A 19,438-nucleotide genomic window follows, 5' to 3' on the forward strand; every position below is an offset into this window, starting at 1 on the left:
CACTTAGACTTATATACCCCTTCACAGTGCTTTACGGCCCCCTCTAAGCTGTTTATAGAGTCAGCCTATCGCCCCCAACAATCTGGGTCCTCATTTTACCGGCCTCGGAAGGATGGAAGGCTGAGTCCACCTTGAGCCAGTCAGGATTGAATCCTTGGCTGCAGGCAGAGTTTGGCTAAAATACTGCATTCTAACCACTGCACCACCGTGGCTCTTAATCATTGATCCTTTGCAAGAAAAAGAAAAAGCGGCTTTGGCTGGCAACCAAAATTCTGCATTTGTTTTAACGATTGTTACATTTGCTAATTGTTTTGAATGGGAGACCGTCGGGCGATGCCAGGATGGTAGGCTAGTAAATTTGGGGTGGGGGTGGGGAATCTTGGAAAAGATATGAGAGAAGCCATTTTCGTATTAGTGCCACAGAAAATAACAGGACATGCCCAGGTGGAGCCACCAGGAAAGGGCAGTCGTGGGAAACTATTTTTTTATTAAATCTGGACAATCTCTGTCTATAGATTTCCTTTTTGCAATTCCATTTTTTCCCCCCAAACCCAGGTTGAATTCATCAATACAGGTAGTCCTCCACTTACAACAGTTCACTTAGTGACCGTTCAAAGTTACAACAGCACTGGGGGAAAAAAGTGACTTCTGCCCATTTTTCACACTTAATATGACCGTTGAAGCATCTCCATGGTCACGTGATTTACATTCAGATGCTTGACAACTGACTCATGTTTATGACGGTTGCAGTGCCTTGGGGTCATGTGTCCCCTTTTGCAACCGACTGACAAGCAGAATCAATGGGGGGGGGGAAACCAGATTCACTTAACAACGGTGTTACTAAGTGATTCGTTTAACAAACGTGGCAAAAATTTCTCACTTAACAACATAAATTTTGGGCATAATTGTTGTAATTTGAGGATTACCTGTAGTGTCATCCAGTTTGCCCTGGAACCCAAATCCCTCTTTATCCTGGTTCCAAACCTTCAGCAAAAGTCAGACATTGCAAACAGCCCAACCTGTAAAAGCTCTTCTCCATAACACAGAACTCTACCATTTTTGGCTCGAATTTACCCATATTTTTCGCAGTATAAGACGCACCTTAATTTTTGGGGAGGAAAATAAGAAAAAAGCTGATTGGCAGGTGGATTGGCCTCCTGGAATACCCCCAGTTAGCTGCTCCCAGAGGTGAATTTTAGCAATTTGAGCTCTGTGCCTTATTATTTTTTTTTTCTGCCTCTGAAGCTCTGAAACAGCTTCAGGAAAAAAAAACCTCTTAAGTTCTACTTGGGAGCTTCTTTTCTGAAGCTCTGTTTGGGGCTTTTTTCTTGAGGCTCCATTTCTGATGCTTTTTTCAGCCTCTGCAACCTCCGTTTGAGAAGCTGGGCGGGGCTACATTTGGAGTATAAGAGTCATCCAGATTTTCACCCTCTATTTTGGGGGGGAAAGGTGCATCTTATACTCCGAAAAATACGGTAGATCTTCCTGTAGGATGGCTTCTTAAAAATACTATTCTGCCAATTGTCTTTATTATTCTGGTTTGTTTTTTTTCTCTTCTAAATCTGCTCTTTCTCATAGTACCTATTAAACTGTACATTGGTTTAGGGACATTTTGTAAAGAGTTTGGGAGCAGCTGGCGATAAGGAGACGGAAACCGAAGTCTTGCTACTTGAACATGATGTTCCCCATCAGCCCTTTTCTCAAGCGGTTCTTAGTTTTCTGCCGCAGATGCCCTGGAGCATCAGTGACGAGGTAGGGGCTCACTATCCTTGCAAGCAAACCCACCATCTTTGTCATCACCCAAACAACTTTATTTCACTGTAGGTCATACTATGACGTTGCCAAGAAATGAATTCTGTAGGAATGAAGAAATGTGTTTTTATTTCTGCCTTGGCCCAAAGATTTCCCGCATTTAGATTTTTTATTTATTTATTTATTTATTTATTTATTTATTTTATTTTATTTTATTTTATTTTATTTTATTTTGTCAAAAGTGTATTTTATAACAGATACAAGTGTAAACATAATTATAAACACATGTAAAGAATACGAATAAAAGAAAACATTAAGACAGAGACGGTAGGCACACTGGTGCGCTTATATACGCCTGTCGTGTCCCACTCCTCCACTGACGGCCGGGTCAGGGAAATCCGAATCAGGTGTGCCTCTGCAGCTCTGCCAAAGTCCTAGCAAAGTCCTCAGAGCAGGCAGGAGACCAGAAAGTGACTTCAGCAAGATATGTTTAGACTTTGCCTGACTCAGAGAATGCCAGAAAGCAGATCCTTTATATAGGCCATGGGGTTTGGCTCCATGACTCAGCACTTATCCAGGCCTGCCCCTCCCTTCCTTCTGTTGCCTCCGCCTATCAAGTCTTCTGACGCGAGGGTCACTCCAATCGGCAGCTGTTGGTAATTGACCTTCCTCAGGCTCACATGCTGTGGAGGAGGGGGAGGGGTCTAGCTGCTCCGTTTGCCTGGGCATGGAGCCAGAGCTGGGGGCTGGAGATACTTGCTCTTCTTCAGCCTGTCTGGGCATGGAGCCAGGGCTGGGGCCGGGAGATGCCCCCTCCTCAGCCTGTCTGGGCATGGAGCCAGGGCTGGGGCCGGGAGGCATGCTAGGACATTCTTCAGCGTTCGGAAGCAGATAAGCAGACCCCAGCTGCGGTGAGAGCGGGCAAGACACAACAACGCCCCTTACAGACCTCTTAGGAATGGGGTGAGATCTGCAGTAAACAGTCTAAGGTTAAAGTTTTGAGGATTTGGGGAAGAAACCATAGAGTCAGGTAGTGCATTTCAGGTGTTGACAACTGAAGTCGTATTTTCTGCAGTCTAGTTTGGATCGGTTTACCATGTTGTATCTATTGTGTGCTCTTGTATTGTTTTGGTTGAGGCTGAAGTATTCATTGGTAGGACATTGTAGCAGATGATTTTATGTACTTTGCTTAGGTCAGACCGAAGATGGCGAAGTTCTAAGTTATCTAAGCCCAAAATTTTGAGTCTGGTGGCCTAAGGTATTTTATTGCGAGCAGAGGAGTGGAGGACTCTTCTTGTGAAATATCTCTGGACTCGTTCAATTTTATTAATGTCTGATATGCAGTGTGGGCTCCAGACAGATGAGCTGTATTCAAGAATTGGTCTGGCAAAAGTTTTGTATGCCCTAGTTTGCAGTTCAATATTACCAGAGAAGAAACTACGCAAACTTGATAGGGAATAGTTTTTCTTCCAGCTTCATGCAGAATAAAGTAAAATTTATTGTTCATTGCCATTGATTTTTAGTTTAGGTGTCTTTTGCTGATAGCATGAAATTTATGTCTGCTTAGCATCTCCCTCTTAGCAGTTGTTGTGTGTTGTAATTGCAGAACAGCATGTTAACTTAAGATCTTTTGCGGGGGGCATCCTTTTAATTTCATCTTGTCTTTGTTGTTTTCCATAGTAATTGTTTGTTCTGTGTTGCATTTTTCTCTTTGCATATGGTTTACATAACTACTTTAATTTTCTCTAAGCCCTGGAAGAATTTTGCCATAAAATTAGTCTGTCGGTTTTAGGGAAACAGAACTGGCATTCAACAGAATCTAATCTATACAGGTAGTCCTCAATTTACCATAGTCCATTTAGTGACCGTTCGAAGTTACAATGGCACTAAAAAAAGTGAGTTATGACCATTTTTTTCAGGCTTAACGACCATTGCAGCACCCCCATGGTCATGTGATCAAAATTCAGAACCAGCTGGACAACTGGTTCATATTTATGACGGTCACAGTGTTGCAGGGGTCACGCGATCCCCTTTTGTGACCTTCTGACAAGCAAAGTCAATGGGGAAGCGAGATTCACTTAACAACCCTGTCATTAACTTAACAACTGCAGCGACTCATTTAGCAACCGTGGCAAGCAACGTCGTAAAATGAGTCAATTCACTGAACAAAGGTTCCGCTTAGCCACAGAAGTTTCAGGCTCAGTTGTGGTCGTAGGTTGAAGACTGCCTGTATATGAGAATGTCTTTGCTAGACTTTTTAAGGTGCCACAAAATTAGTCTTATTGGTTTAAGGGAGACAGAAGCGGCATTCAACAGAACCTAATTTGTGTTGGAGAAGACTCCTGTGATTCCTTTGGATTGCAAGGTGATCAAACTGGTCAGTCCTAGAGGAGATCAACCCTGACTGCTTTTTAGAAGGCCAGATCCTGAAGATGAAACTCAAATACTTTGGCCACCTAATGAGAAGGAAGGACTCACTGGAGGAGAGCCTAATGCTGGGAACGATTGAGGGCAAAAGAAGAAAGGGACGACAGAGAACGAGGTGGCTAGATGGGGTCACTGAAGCAGTAGGCATGAGCTTAAATGGACTCCAGAGGATGGTAGAGGACAGGAAGGTCTGGAGGAACGTTGTCCATGGGGTTGCGATGGGTCGGACATGACTTCGCGACTAACAACAACAAATCTGTGTTAGCAAGCCTTGGTGGTTTTTCACAGGACTTTCGCCAATGAAATGACTTTCTTTTTTTTTCTTTTTGGTTGAAAATGAAATTTCAGGATATGAAGCAGAGAGAGGACTTGAGGCAACTTTGTGTGTGCAGCGTGGATCCTCCTGGGTGTACCGATATCGATGACGCGTTGCACTGCAGGGAGCTGGAAAATGGAAACCTGGAGGCAAGTGTTTTCACGGGTCTTTGAAACGCCGGTGTGCGTTTGCATCTTTTTATGGACCTCTTCTTGGCCATCCTGATTTCTGCCTGCAGTGAAGAAGCAAAAACATCACGGGTAGAAAATGGGATAGGCCCGGAACGAGTAGCAATAGCATTTAGACTTATATACCGCTGCATAGTTTTCACAATAGCGGCCCCCAAAGTTTTGGGTGCCACGGCTTGGTTCTGTGGGGAGTGGTTTTACTGCAGACCAGGGGTGTGTGCTTGTGCAGCCCGTTTCCTGGCAGTTTGTGGCCCGGTGTTGGTCCCTGGCCCGGGGATCAGGGACCCCTGCTTTGCAGCATTCTCCGTAAATACCTCGGCGGTTTACAACGTCAGCATATTTCCCCTCAACCATCTGAATCCTCATTTGAACGACCTCGGAAGGAAAGAAAGCTGAGTCAACCTTGAGCTGGTTAGGATCGAACTCCTGGCGGTGGGCAGAGTTAGCCTGCAATTCTGCATTCTAACCACTGCACCGTCAGGCCTGTTGGAAAAGATAACAGATGCTCTTGAGACAGACAGAAATTCAAGAAAAGGTGCAAAATGTCCTAAATGCCAAAGAATCTCTCTTTTTGTTCTCTCTCTCTCTAGGTTGGTGTGCACATCGCAGACGTCAGCCACTTCATCCGACCAGGAAATGCTCTAGACCAAGAATCGGCCAAAAGGGGCACCACTGTGTATCTGTGTGAAAAGGTAAATTTTGGACAGTTCTTTCCTTCCCTTGCTGACAGTGTGGCTGTCGTGTCCCACTACCCATCCGACAACCGGGTCTAGGAAGTCCGTATCAAGCGTGGCAACGAAGCCTCTGCAGCTTGTCAAATTCCTTCGAGGTTTCTCAGGGCAGGCAGGAGTCCAAGTTGTGACTTCAGCAATAGCAGCAAACTAGATGAGATTTTGCTTGACTCAAGGTTGGAATGCCAAAAGCAGGTCCTTTATATAGGCTGTGGGGTGTGGCTCCATGACTCAGCATTTATCCAGGCCTGCCCCTCCCTTCCTTCTGCTGGCGTCACCTCTCAGATCTCCGGAAGCGAGGATCCTCCCACTTTGAATTCTCTTCAGCTGGATCTGCTATCAGTAATTACAGCACGTGGCTGGCTTCCTGCTCACACGCTGTAGGAGTGAGGTTTATCAGGTTTGTTTGTTCATTCCTGGAATCCTCTCCGGGCATGGGGCCAGGGCCGGGGTGGGGTGGGCTGGAGGCATGACAGGCCGTTCATCTTCATTATCAGACTCGGAGTCTGATAACGGGCCCGGGTGGAGACGGGAGGGGCCCGGCTGAGGAGAGGAGGGAGGACGAGGCACAGCAGTGGCTCTCCTGCCCCACCTCCCTGAGTAAGCTGGGATGCAAAACTTTTATTGTCCTTGTATGTTTTAGTGGTTTGAACCGGGGTGAAATGTAAAATTTGTTACTACCGGTTCTGTGGGTGTGGCTTGGTGGGGGGCGTAATGTGACTGGGTGGGCATGGCCAACTTTTTATTTTATTTTTAAAAACATGTTTTCTACAACCTCTTTGGCCGAAGAGGTTGTAAAAAATTGCTTTTAAAAGGTTCTGACGATCCCAGCTGGGTTGCCTGATCATCAGAGGCTTTTCTTTTCTTTTAAAAGCATTTGTTTTTGCCTTTAAAAGAAAAAAAAAGCCTCTGATGATCATGCGGCTCAGCTGGGATCGTCAGAACCTTTTAAAAGCATTCTTTTGCAACCTCTTCAGCTGAAGAGGTTGTAGAAAAAATGCCTTTAAAAGGCTCTAACGATCCCAGCTGAGCTGCGCGATCATCAGAGGCTTCTTTTTTACTTTTAAAAGGCATTTTTCAGCAGAAGAAAAAAATGCTTTTAAAAGTAAAAAACAAAACAAAAGCCCTCTGATGATCTTGCAGCTCAGTTGGGCATGGGCGGGAATGCGGGTGGGGGGCAGGGATTTTTGCTACCGGTTCTCGGAACCACCCGCCGCCATCACTATCAGATCGGGCGATCCTGTCCGAACCGGGAGCATTTCACCCCTGGTTTGAACGTATGGGAAAAGATCTACATTTGAAGGCTGCTGAACCTTTTATGCTTGCTATGACCATCTCAGTCAGCTTATTTTGGAAGTGTTCAGAGACCACAATGCCATTTCTATTTCTTGCAGAGAATTGATATGGTTCCCGACCTGCTGAGTTCAAACTTATGTTCGCTGAGAGCCAATGTGGACAGGTAATCGTTCAGAGCTTGATTGATATCCCATCTTTTTTGTGGATTGGAAGCAATAGCAATGGCACTTAGACTTCTGTACAGCCTCACAGTGCTTGACAGCCCTCTCTAAGCAGTTTACAGAGTCAGCATATTTGCCCCCAACAATCTGGGTCCTCATTGTACCCACCTCGGAAGGATGGAAGGCTAAGTCAACCTTCAGTCAGTGAGAATTGAACTGCCAAACTGCAGGCAGCTGGCAGTCAACAGAGGTAGCCTGCAGTATGTCGTGTCCCACTCCTCCGCTGACGGCCCGGTCAGGGAAGTCTGTATCAAGCGTGCCTCTGCAGCTCTGCCAAAGTCCTAGCAAAGTTCTCAAGGCAGGCAGGAGACCAGAAAGTGACTTCAGCAAGATATATTAGACTTTGCCTGACTCAGAGAATGCCAGAAAGCAGATCCTTTATATAGGCCATGGGGTGTGGCTCCATGACTCAGCACTTATCCAGGCCTGCCCCTCCCTTCCTTCTGTCGCCGCCGCCTATCAATTCTCCTGAAGCGAGGATCACTCCAGTCTGCAGCTGTTGGCAATTGACCTTCCTCAGGCTCACATGCTGTGGGGGAGGGGGAGGGGTCTAGTTGCTCCGTTTGCCTGGGCATGGAGCCGGGGCTGGGGGCTGGAGGTACTTCTTCCTCCTCAGCCTGTCTGGGCATGGAGCCAGAGCTGGGGGCTGGAGGTATACTAGGACATTCCTCAGCGTTCGGAAGCAGATAAGAAGGCCCCGGCTGTGGTGAAAGCGGGTGAGACACAACACAGTACTGCATTTTAACCATTGCGCCACCAAGGCTCGAAGCAGCTTCGTTAACAGCGTAGGCCAGTCCCAGTGGCTGCTTTCCCCCCAGAAGCCCTGGCTTATTCCCCCCCCCCAACCCCCGAGCCAGTGTTTGGGGATTAGAAGACACTGTAGTAGGGACGGGTGGAGCTTAAAGTAAGGCACATTGAAATATAATGGGGGAAGGGGACTGTGGTTGACTGGTGAACACCTTGTGGTGTGCTTTCCTTTTCTGTCAGTAATTCCCTTCCTTTCCTTAGGCTTGCCTTTTCGTGTATTTGGGAAATGAATCAGAATGCTGAAATCTTGGCGACTAGATTTACAAAAAGTGTCATTAATTCCAAGGTAGGGTTTAAAATGCCTGGAAAATCTTGTTTAGAAAATCCGATGCTGAGATAACTGATTTTGGACTGATTAACCCTGAAAGAAGCTTGCATTCATTAAAGTGGATATAAAAAAATAAAGTAAAAATAAGGAATGTTCTGCATTCAAATCTTGATTGCAAACCCTGAAAATACTCTTCACAAATAGAAATGATTTACTTGAAGAAATCACTAAACTATGGAAGAGACCCAGACAAGAAGCTTTGTTATTTCTTCTGTTAAAAGTCAACCCTTTTTAATTTGCTTTTACAAAAACAAAGCAGTAAATTTCTGTTCCATAGATAAGATGGTTATTTTGGTGGTCAAGAAAGCAGCATCTATTTGTGTAACACAAATAACATACACTACCATAAAAATTGAGGGTCAGAATGAAAATGAAGTAAGAAAGAAATGGGTTTTGTTTTCTCCAATCACACATTCAGCAGCCTTGGGCTATGAGGTCGCAATCCAATACCAGAAATCTCATGTTTGACTTTTTTCACATTTAAATCAATTTCCTTTAGAGATTCTCCTTCTTCCCCACTTTCCTTGTTTTCCTTTGTTTGTACTTTGAAGGCTTCGCTTACCTATGCGGAGGCCCAAATGAAAATAGATTCTGCCACGTTGAAGGATGACGTTACTATGAGTCTCCGTGGGCTGAACAGGTTGGCTAAAATCCTTAAGAAACATCGGCGAGAAAAAGGGTAAGTAATCTAAGCTGCAGGTAACACAAAACAGTTTTTCTTTCTTGACTTGTTGCAATCTTCGGGACCTGACTGGCATTTGGCAGCAGAAGAGAAGGAAAGGGAAGGGGAAAGGAAAAAGAAAGGAGAGAAAGAAAAGGGAAGGGAAGGGAAGGGAAGGGAAGGGAAGGGAAGGAAAGGAAAGGAAAGGAAAGGAAAGGAAAGGAAAGGAAAGGAAGCTTTTTAGATGCAGAACTTAATTTCCTCCCTTTCGGCATTTCTAATGTGATCAAAGCAGTAGAAAAAAGTTCATTCCTCTTGAGAGGCATCCTGGGCCCAGCCACTAATGATGTCCCGGGACGCACAATTGAAAGGAGAAACACGTATTTGATGTATGACGCCAAAGTCTGGCCTTAAGGGGATCTTGAAAAGGTTGAAGAAGCCAACCAAGAGCTCCTCTCTAGAATTGTTCCAGCCTTTTGCTGATCTTGGGGTTTGGCCACAAATGCAGAGAGTCACTTGTGAATGAATCCATGTCAATCCAGGTCTCTGAAGCCAGGAGGGCTGTCAAAATGGCTGCCTGCTTTAAAATAGATTAGATTAGACTATTCTTTATTGGCCAAGTGTGATTGGACACACAAGGAATTTGCCTTGGTGCATATGCTCTCAGTGTACATAAAAGGAAAGAAAGGAGAGAAAGAAAAGGGAAGGGAAGGGAAGGGAAGGGAAGGAAAGGAAAGGAAAGGAAAGGAAAGGAAAGGAAAGGAAAGGAAAGGAAAGGAAAGGAAAGGAAAGGAAAGGAAAGGAAAGGAAAGGAAGCTTTTTAGATGCAGAACTTAATTTCCTCCCTTTCGGCATTTCTAATGTGATCAAAGCAGTAGAAAAAAGTTCATTCCTCTTGAGAGGCATACTGGGCCCAGCCACTGATGATGTCCCGGGACGCACAATTGAAAGGAGAAACACATATTTGATGTATGACGCCAAAGTCTGGCCTTAAGGGGATCTTGAAAAGGTTGAAGAAGCCAACCAAGAGCTCCTCTCTAGAATTGTTCCAGCCTTTTGCTGATCTTGGGGTTTGGCCACAAATGCAGAGAGTCACTTGTGAATGAATCCATGTCAATCCAGGTCTCTGAAGCCAGGAGGGCTGTCAAAATGGCTGCCTGCTTTAAAATAGATTAGATTAGACTATTCTTTATTGGCCAAGTGTGATTGGACACACAAGGAATTTGCCTTGGTGCATATGCTCTCAGTGTACATAAAAAGGAAAGAAACATTTGTCAAGAATCACAAGGTACAAAACTTAATGATAGTCATCGGGTACAAATAAGTAATTAAATCATACTAGGAAACAATCAATATAAATTGTAAGGATACAGCAACAAGTTACAGTTATAGAGTCATAAGTGGGAGGACATGGGTGACAGGAATGATGAGATTAAAAGTAATGCAGACTTAGTAACTAGTTTGACAGTGTTGAGGGAATTATTTGTTTAGCAGAGTGATGGCATTTGGGAAGAAACTGTTCTTGTGTCTAGTTGTTCTGGTGTGCAGTGCTCTGTAGCGTCGTTTTGAGGGTAGGAGTTGAAACAATTTATGTCCAGGATGCGAGGGGTCTGTAGAAAAAGACAGCCCTCTTTTTAACTCATGCAGTATACAGATCCTCAGTGGAAGGCAGGTTGGTAGCCGTTGTTTTTTCTGCAGTTCTAATGATCCTCTGAAGTTTGGTTGCAGAATCAAACCAGACAGTTATAAAGGTGCAGATGACAGCTCAATAATTCCTCTGTAGAACTGGATCAGCAGCTCTTTGGGCAGATTGAGCTTCCTCAGCTGGCACAGAAAGAACATTCTTTGTTGTGCTTTTTTGTTGACGTCCTACAGAATTGGGTGGTGGAGTCATTTCACAACAACAGTAAAGTATCTATTTTTTGTGTAAAATGTTTGCTTTCTTCATCTTATTTTTAGGGCTTTAACTCTTTCTTCGCCTGAGGTTCGATTCCACATTGATAGCGAAACCCACGATCCGATTGATTTGCAGACGAAGGAACTCAAGTGAGTGCCTGCTTTTTCTTTTCTTTTCTTTTTTTTTTTGGAGGGGGGGGAGGGGAATCAATCTGTCAGGTCCAGAGGTTCCTTCCTCCTAAATCTTTAGGATGCCATTTCCTAATGATGTTCAGGATGGCCTTGATATGTTGAAGACATAAACACAGTTTAATGTTAGATGTGAACCAGGTCATTGTGAATTTTAACCAAATTTTAGCCTGGTACGACATGTGAGCCCAGCCATTGGGATAGACTTATTCAGGATTGAAAGAGGAAGGGTATCCGTGACAAAGCAGTGGATATTGTATGTTTGGTTATTGTCCAAGGAGCAGTTTTATAATTCTCGTAGTAACCTTTGTGCTGTTTTGGTATTGTCATCATTGGAAGAAGCCCTAAGTTTAGAATAATAGAATGGAATGGAATAGAAGGGTAGGGAAGGGAAGAGTAGAGTAGAGTAGAGTAGAGTAGAATAGAGTAAGAGTAGAATACAGGGGAGAGGAGAGAAGAATAGTTTATTTGGCCAAGTGTGATTAGACACACAAGGAATGTGTCTCCATTGCAGAAGCTCTCAGTGCAGGGATGAAATCCGGCAGGTTCTGACAGGTTCTAGAGAACTGGTAGCGGAACCGGCAAATACCACCTCTGGCTAGTCCCAGAGTGGGGTGGGAATGGAGCTTTTGCAGTAGCCTTCCCCTTCCACGCCCACCAAGCCATGCCCACAGAACCGTAGTAAAAAAAATTGAATTCCACTACTGTCTCAGTGTATATGCAAAGCGACACAGTAATAATAATCATAATAACGATAACAGTAAGAGTGAGTAGTAGAGAAGATGAGAAGGATAATAACAATTCTACAGCCATACAACATGGGTGGATATCCTTTGACATAAGACAGTTGACCTAAGACATAAGTTGGCTGGAAAAGCTTCTGAATGGGAGCCTCCATGAAGTTGCTAAATTACAGCCATACTTCACTGTGTTTTGCTGTTTTCCTGCCCTGCTAATGAACAGGACAATCTGAAAAGTTTTGGAGGGTCAAGAGTTTGAACAATGACAACAACAATAATTTATTATTACAGTCTTAGACCAGAGACCAGAACAAATAAAAGCACTCAGTATATATACACTTAAAAATTCTGGTATAAAATAATAAATAACAACTAAAATCTATAATAAAATCAAGTGTCAATTATACATGGTCTGACTATACCAGGGGTCTGCAAACCTGGCTGTTTAAAGACTTGTGGACTTCAATTCCCAGAGTTCCTCAGCCAGCTTTGCCTAGGGCTTTGCTGGCTGAGGAACTCTGGGAATTGAAGTCCACAAGTCTTAAAAGAGCCAAGTTTGCAGACCCCTGGACTATACGATAGTTGCAATCCCTAAATTGTTATGGTTGTTGTTGGAACAGAACAAGCAGTTTTCTAAGGGTTGTCTTTCCCAAACAGGGCAAGTCCCTAAACAAACATGTGAGGGGGCTTCACACGAGGATTGGCTAACCAGAAGGCCCAGGTGCTTATGGGTGGCATCCTGAGATTGGCATGGCGTTGAGCCACTGAGGTTCTGGAAAAGGAGGTATTAGTGCCACTGATTGGATCTGGGCAGCCCTTGCTGGTTTGTATTGTCCAGAGTGCATAAAAGAAATGGTGTCCAGTTACAGGGCCATGGTGTTCCTGATTCTCAGTTCCTCCTCTTAGCTCCTGTCCCTTAGGGGAAACAAAGGCATCAGCTCAAGTCTGGCTGTTTACTTGGGAGTCTTATGAGCCCCCGTTTCTCTTTCTGCAGAGAGACTAACTCCATGGTGGAAGAGTTTATGCTGTTGGCTAACATCTCCGTCGCCCAAAAGATCAACCAAGAATTTTCAGAGCATGCCTTGCTGAGGAAGCATCCGGCTCCTCCACCCTCCAATTACGACATCCTGGTGAAGGCTGCAAAGTCTAAGGCAAGACGTTACAGAAAGTCCTCCGCTGATGGGATGAAGGCATGAAAGGCTCCGCCTATGTGAATGGGATTCCCTGAATTCTTGGTGGCCTTTCTTGCCGATTAAGGGGGCTCAGGAAATATTGCACCAATTGAAGTGTCTCTCTTAACTTTGAAGTAGTTTTAGAGGAGGTGCGGCACAGGTAGGGTAGAGTAGGGTAGGGTAGAATAGAATAGAATAGGGTAGGGTAGGGTAGGATAGAATAGAATAGAATAGAATAGAGTAGGGTAGGGTAGGGTAGGATAGAATAGAATAGAATAGAATAGGGTAGGGTAGGGTAGGGTAGGGTAGGGTAGGGTAGGGTAGGGTAGGGTAGGGTAGAAAATATGGAATAGGGTAGAGTATGGTAAGATTGAATTGGATTGAATTGTTTATTGACCAAGTGTGATTGGACACACAAGGAATTTGTCTTTGGTGCATAAGCTCTCAGTACATAAAAGCTATAAGTGATAAATCATGACCATAGTCATCATAAAAATGCATTCATCATAAATCGTAAGATACAACATAGTCATAGGATACTAAATAAGCAATCAACATAAATCATACTAGGAAACTAAATAAAACTATAAATCGTAAAGACACAAGCAACAAAGTTATAGTCGTAAGTAGAAAAGGAGATAGGTAATAGGAAAGATGAGAAGAGCAATAGTAATACAGCCTTACTAAATAGTTTGACAGTGTTGTTGGGAATTAGTAGATCCTCTAGTAATAGCACTTAGATTTATATACCTCTTCACAGTGCTTTACAGCCCTCTCTAAGAAGTTTACAGAGTCAGCATATTGCCCCCAAACAATCTGACTCGTTTTACCGACCTGGGAAGGATGGAAGGCTGAGTCAACCTTGAGCAGACCAGGATTGAACTGCTGGCAGTTGGCAGAGTTAGCCTGCAATACTGCATTCTAACCACTGCACTACCATAGCTCTAATTCATTAGACGCCTGTTGCCTTGAAGGGTGCTGGGTTTCATAACCTTCCTGGGCACGGCTGCCTTTCTCCGACGGGTGCAAGGAACTAAGCCTCTTGTTGATGGATTACACCATCAATATTTGTGATACTTATACAAAATACAGTGAAACCCCCTTTTGTATTTGTGTATTGTATTTTCAATGTCATTTTAAATTGTTTTTATAGGATTTTAGTAATAATACGTATTTAGAACTCTGGACTTCGATATGGCTTATTATTTTTGTTTCTTTTATTCACCCTGTAATCCCTTGCATCGGGGTGGTGTTAGGGCAACTGAATGGAGCTGAGAGTTTACTGGCCAGATGCCCTTCCTGTCACCACTGCGGAGTTCGCACCAGATGATATCTCTTTGTGCCCAGAGAAATATCTGCCACTAACTAGGATCGAACCCACAGCCTCCTGATTGTGAGGCAAGAGCGCCATCTCTAGGCTACCACACCACTCCACATCGATATGGTCTATGGGCTAATCATATAAACTAAACTCAAACCCATTTTGTGTTTTTCCACCGTAGGGTTTGGAAATCAAGACTGATTCTGCAAAATCCCTGGCCGACTCCCTTGACAGAGCTGAGTCTCCTTCTTTCCCCTACCTGAACACCCTCTTACGCATCTTAGCCACCCGCTGCATGATGCAAGCTGTGTACTTTTGCTCTGGCATGGACAGTGACTTTCACCATTATGGCTTAGCGTCGCCTATATATACGCACTTCACCTCTCCAATCAGAAGGTAAGGCTGCTTGTGGACTTTCCTCAGAGCAAATCCCAAGTGAGGCCGTTAAATGGATTTGTGGTGCCTGATTTGATAGTAATTTTATTTAGTTAGTTATATTCCGTGCTTCTTAGCTGCCTGTCTCTCTCGGTTACCTTATCAAAGGCCACAAAGCAACATCCGTGGTTACACAGTGGTTAGAATGCAGTACTGCAGGCTTGCTCACTGCCAGGAGTTCGATTCTGAGTGGCTCAAGGTTGACTTAGCCTTCCATCCTTCCGAGGTGGGTAAAACGAGAACCCAGATTGTTCGGGGGCAAGAGGCTGGCTCTGTAAACCACTCAGAGATGGTTGCCAAGCACTATGAAGCAGTATATAAGTCTAAGTGTTGTGACCGAGGCCCAAGTCGTGATTATCAAACACAATTCAGTTCTGAACAAACTTAGTTTATTAAAACAGTTGAGAATTCATTCTCAGCTTTAGTCCAAAACAAATTCTTTGGGCTCATCACCAACCTTTGATGTCTTTGGCAACCTGCCAAAGGCTTTTCTTGGCAAAAGTCCCACAAAGTTCAAGAGACGCTGACAAGCGATGGAATCAACGTTGCTTTTCTACAAAGAACCCAATGGCTCGTTGCTGCTTTTTTAAGCCTTATGGGAGTGCCCAATCATCATCTGGCCTTACTCCCAAGTTGTCCTTTTTGCTTTAGCTGCTCTTGCCTTCTGGTACAAAGTCCCAACTATCTCAAACCCCACCTCCCTAAACCTCAGCTCCAGTGTGGCAACACTGTTAAGGATAGTCTTATCTCTCAACCGATGTGTGTTATTGAGTTTACGCACGAAAGCGACCGAGAATGATTGTGGATAATAACAGTTAACATACAAACAAACTGGGTTTTGATAATATTTTACTTTTAAGGAAAAAGCAAAATTATAGTTCAAAAACCATCCAAGTTTTTGGATGGTTTATACATATAAAGTGAGACAAAGATCAGTCCAGGGATATTTTTCAAATATAAAGTCTTCTTATGAGTTGTAGAAAAATACAATAAAACAGATCTTCTTTAGTTTCATTCAGGAACAAAGTTCAATATAAAAACAGTCAATAAATATTAGAGAAGCAATACATAGCCATGATCAAGCAATGATCATGCATAGAGATCAAATATAAAGTTACAGCATATCAGCAGGTAAAATAGGGTAGTATTCAAACAAGCCATAATTCAGCTTTCCTTAAGTACATTGGCTACAGGGCTCAGCCAATCAGGATACATGATGCAACACAGTTTTTAAAGCTACATAATACTTTTAGCTACAAACACATAATGTTGGTTTATATATTTCCTGACCAACCAGTTGGGCAATAATAATTTCCTAACAAACACCAAAGCTCCAAGATGGCTTCAGTCAGGTCAGCTTCAGGGTTGATAGGCTGTGGAAAATCCTTGTTGTAAAAGCTCACTCTTTTTGATTTGGAGGTGATATATCCTAAAACAATATTTGTGGGTTATTCTCATTGAAAATGTTTCTTTTCTTTTTTTTTGAATTTTTTATTTTATTTTATATACAAACATTTAATACATCAGTCATTCCTTCCATGTGACATCTTGGTGTTTTCTCCATGACTGTCTTTTTGTTGTTTATTCTGTCTTTATTTTCACTTAATCTATTATAACATTTCTCCAAAAGTGCAATATTCGAGTTGTACCGTTTTCTTACATAACTATTAATTTGCTTATCTGCATCTCTTTTCCAACCAATGGTAAAATTGATCCCATATCTTAAAATATTCTGAATCCTCTCTTTTTTTAATTATCAAAGTTAAATCTATTCATTTCTGCACAGTCTAATTTTTTTTAATTGCTTCCCCTTCCAGAGGTATTTTCTCTGCTTTCCAATTTTATGCAAAAACAATCCTTGCAGCTGTTATTACACATATAATCAAATAAACATTTTCTTTCTCTGGAAGGATACCCAACAGGAAGAGCTCCGGTTTTAAATCAATATGTTGTGTCATTTCTTCTAGCCATGTCTTAATTTTATTCCAATTGTTTTTAGCTTCAGTGAAAATTTTTCATTTATCTCATTGCAGATACGCGGATATTATAGTACATCGACTCCTGGCCGTGGCTATCGGGGTGGACAGTACTTACCCTGACCTCACTGACAAACATAAATTGGCAGATTTGTGCAAAAATCTCAATTTTCGGCACAAAATGGCTCAGTATGCTCAAAGGGCTTCCATTGCTTTCCACACCCAGGTGAGCAGCTCTTCTCAGCTCCTTACTGCACTTGTTCACAGTAAGTTGTCAGCACAACGGCAAGTGGTTTGGAGATGTAAATTCAACATTTTCAAGGGTTTGGACCAGAGCTGGATACGTATTATAAAGGGGTGATTTTATGAACAATTAATAAGTGGAACGATTTGCCTTCAGAAGTTGTGAATGCTCCAACACTGGAAATTTTTAAGAAAACGTTGGATAACCATCTGACTGAGATGGTGTAGGGTTTCCTGCCTGGGCAGGGGGTTGGACTAGAAGGCCTCCAAGGTCCCTTCCAACTCTGTTGTTATGTTATGTTATGTTATGTTATGTTATGAAGGGAGGCTTTTATTTTATTTATTTATTTATTTATTTTGATATGGTCAACAAGGCTTGTGCAATTAACAGCTTCCACTTCCTTTTCCTTCCAGTTGTTTTTCAAAAACAAGGGTGAGGTCAGTGAAGAGGCCTACATCCTGTTTGTCAGGAAGAATGCCATTGTGGTTCTAATTCCCAAATATGGCTTAGAAGGCACCGTTTTCTTTGAAGAAAAGGCCAAGACAAATGAAAGACTCGTCTTCAACGATGAGGTAACCACTTTCTTTTGCAAAGAGAAAAAAAACTTTTTTCTTAAACTCATATTATAGGATGGCAAAGGGCTCTACAACAATTAAGTACAGGTAAAGTGAGGAGAGTACAGGTAAAGTGAGGGGAGACATGATAGCAGTGTTCCAAAATTTGAGGGGCTGCCACAGAGAGAAGGGAGCCAAGCTATTTTCCAAAGCACCTCAAGGCCAGACAAGAAATAATGGATGGAAACTCAATAAGGAGAAATTCAACGTGGAAATAAGGAGGAACTTTCTGACAGTGGGAACAATCAACCCATGGAACAGAAGCTGCCTTCAGAAGTTGTGGGAGCTTCATCACTGGAGGCTTTCAAGAAGAGACTGGACGGCCATTTGTCAGAAATGGTGTAGGGTCTGCTTTGGGGGGGGTTGGACTAGATGACCTACAAGGTCCCTTCCAGCTCTGTTGTTATGTTATGTTATGTTATGTTATGTTATGTTATGAAGGGAGGCTTTTATTTTATTTTATTTATTTATTTATTTTGATATGGTCAACAAGGCTTGTGCAATTAACAGCTTCCACTTCCTTTTCCTTCCAGTTGTTTTTCAAAAACAAGGGTGAGGTCAGTGAAGAGGCCTACATCCTGTTTGTCAGGAAGAATGCCATTGTGGTTCTAATTCCCAAATATGGCTTAGAAGGCACCGTTTTCTTTGAAGAAAAGGCCAAGACAAATGAAAGACTCGTCTTCAACGATGAGGTAACCACTTTCTTTTGCAAAGAGAAAAAAAAACTTTTTTCTTAAACTCATATTATAGGATGGCAAAGGGCTCTACGACAATTAAGTACAGGTAAAGTGAGGGGAGACATGATAGCAGTGTTCCAAAATTTGAGGGGCTGCCACAGAGAGAAGGGGGCCAAGCTATTTTCCAAAGCACCTCAAGGCCAGACAAGAAATAATGGATGGAAACTCAATAAGGAGAAATTCAACGTGGAAATAAGGAGGAACTTTCTGACAGTGGGAACAATCAACCAATGGAACAGAAGCTGCCTTCAGAAGTTGTGAATGCTCCAACACTGGAAATTTTAAGAAAACGTTGGATAACCATCTGACTGAGATGGTGTAGGGTTTCCTGCCTGGGCAGGGGTTGGACTAGATGACCTACAAGGTCCCTTCCAGCTCTGTTAAATCTGTCATCTAATCCTTGGTTTATAACTTTTTGTTTGTTGACTGAAGTTACAAGGACATCAAAAAAAGTGAGACTGCAGCCATCCCTATGATCATGTTACTAAAATTTGGACACTTGGCAAGTGGCTCATATTGATGACGGTTGCAGTCCCCTGGGGTCATGTGATCCCTTTTTGCAACCTTCTGATAAGCAAAGTCAGCGGGGAAACCTGATTCACTTTACAGCCATGTCACTAACTTAACAACCGTAGTGACTCACTTAACAACTGTGGCAAGAAAGGTCGTAAAACTCAACAACTGTCTGGGTTACCAACAGAAATGGGGTAAGGACCTTGTTGGAAGACAAGGACCAGCTGCAGTGCCTCCTAAACCGAAAATACGAAATGCGTTCTTTTCCGTAGATTCCTTCTCTCACCGTGGATGGCACAACTTTCTGCACCTTTGACAAGGTTAAAGTCAGAATTGTGCTGGATTCTTCCAACGTTCAGCATCAGAAAATCCGCATGACGCTGGTGGAACCCAAGGTAGGTTCCTGGTAATATGAACGGTGGCCGTGGAGGGACACTTGGAAGCAGCCCTTGGTCTCTTTATGGAGCTTATGCCAGATGGGAAAGACCCCCAAAATGTCCTGAAAAGGAACACTGGAACGATTTTGGAGGAAGGCCGTGACTTTGAATTGAGATTTTAAAGGCTACTTTTGCTTATAGACGGAAGCTTCTTAAAAGGCTTTATCACCCAAGATTTTAAAACTGGTCCATAATAGCAATAGCACTTAGGCTTACTGTATTTTTTGAAGTATAAGACGCACCTGAGTATAAGATGCACCTTAACTTTTGGGAGGAAAATAAGAAAAAAGCTGATTGGCAGGTAGATTGGCCTTACGGAATACCCCCAATCAGCTGTTCCCAGATGGTGAATTTTAGCAGCAGGTTCCTTAGTTGTGAGCTCTGTGCCTTGCTTTTTTTGCTGCCTCTGAAACTCCATTTCAGAAAAAGCTTTTTTC

General features: G+C 43.1%; 1 protein-coding gene across 1 annotated transcript in view; it reads left to right on the top strand.

Annotated features, from left to right (window-relative positions):
* Positions 1-18,989, top strand: part of DIS3 (DIS3 homolog, exosome endoribonuclease and 3'-5' exoribonuclease) — a 31,144-nt gene extending 12,155 nt beyond the window's left edge. The window contains exons 9-20 of the mRNA XM_058184900.1: positions 1,606-1,752; positions 4,528-4,644; positions 5,274-5,375; positions 6,809-6,873; positions 7,940-8,024; positions 8,618-8,745; positions 10,687-10,773; positions 12,547-12,703; positions 14,227-14,441; positions 16,514-16,682; positions 17,114-17,272; positions 18,837-18,989. Of these exons, the coding sequence (XP_058040883.1) occupies positions 1,606-1,752; positions 4,528-4,644; positions 5,274-5,375; positions 6,809-6,873; positions 7,940-8,024; positions 8,618-8,745; positions 10,687-10,773; positions 12,547-12,703; positions 14,227-14,441; positions 16,514-16,682; positions 17,114-17,272; positions 18,837-18,974 (1,569 nt within the window). The 3' untranslated portion in view covers positions 18,975-18,989. The remainder of the gene's footprint in view (positions 1-1,605; positions 1,753-4,527; positions 4,645-5,273; positions 5,376-6,808; positions 6,874-7,939; positions 8,025-8,617; positions 8,746-10,686; positions 10,774-12,546; positions 12,704-14,226; positions 14,442-16,513; positions 16,683-17,113; positions 17,273-18,836) is intronic.
* The last annotated feature ends 449 nt before the right edge of the window (positions 18,990-19,438 follow it).

The sequence above is a fragment of the Ahaetulla prasina genome, chromosome 5 (assembly GCF_028640845.1).
Source record: "Ahaetulla prasina isolate Xishuangbanna chromosome 5, ASM2864084v1, whole genome shotgun sequence".
In the NCBI taxonomy this organism is placed as follows: Eukaryota; Metazoa; Chordata; class Lepidosauria; order Squamata; family Colubridae; genus Ahaetulla; species Ahaetulla prasina.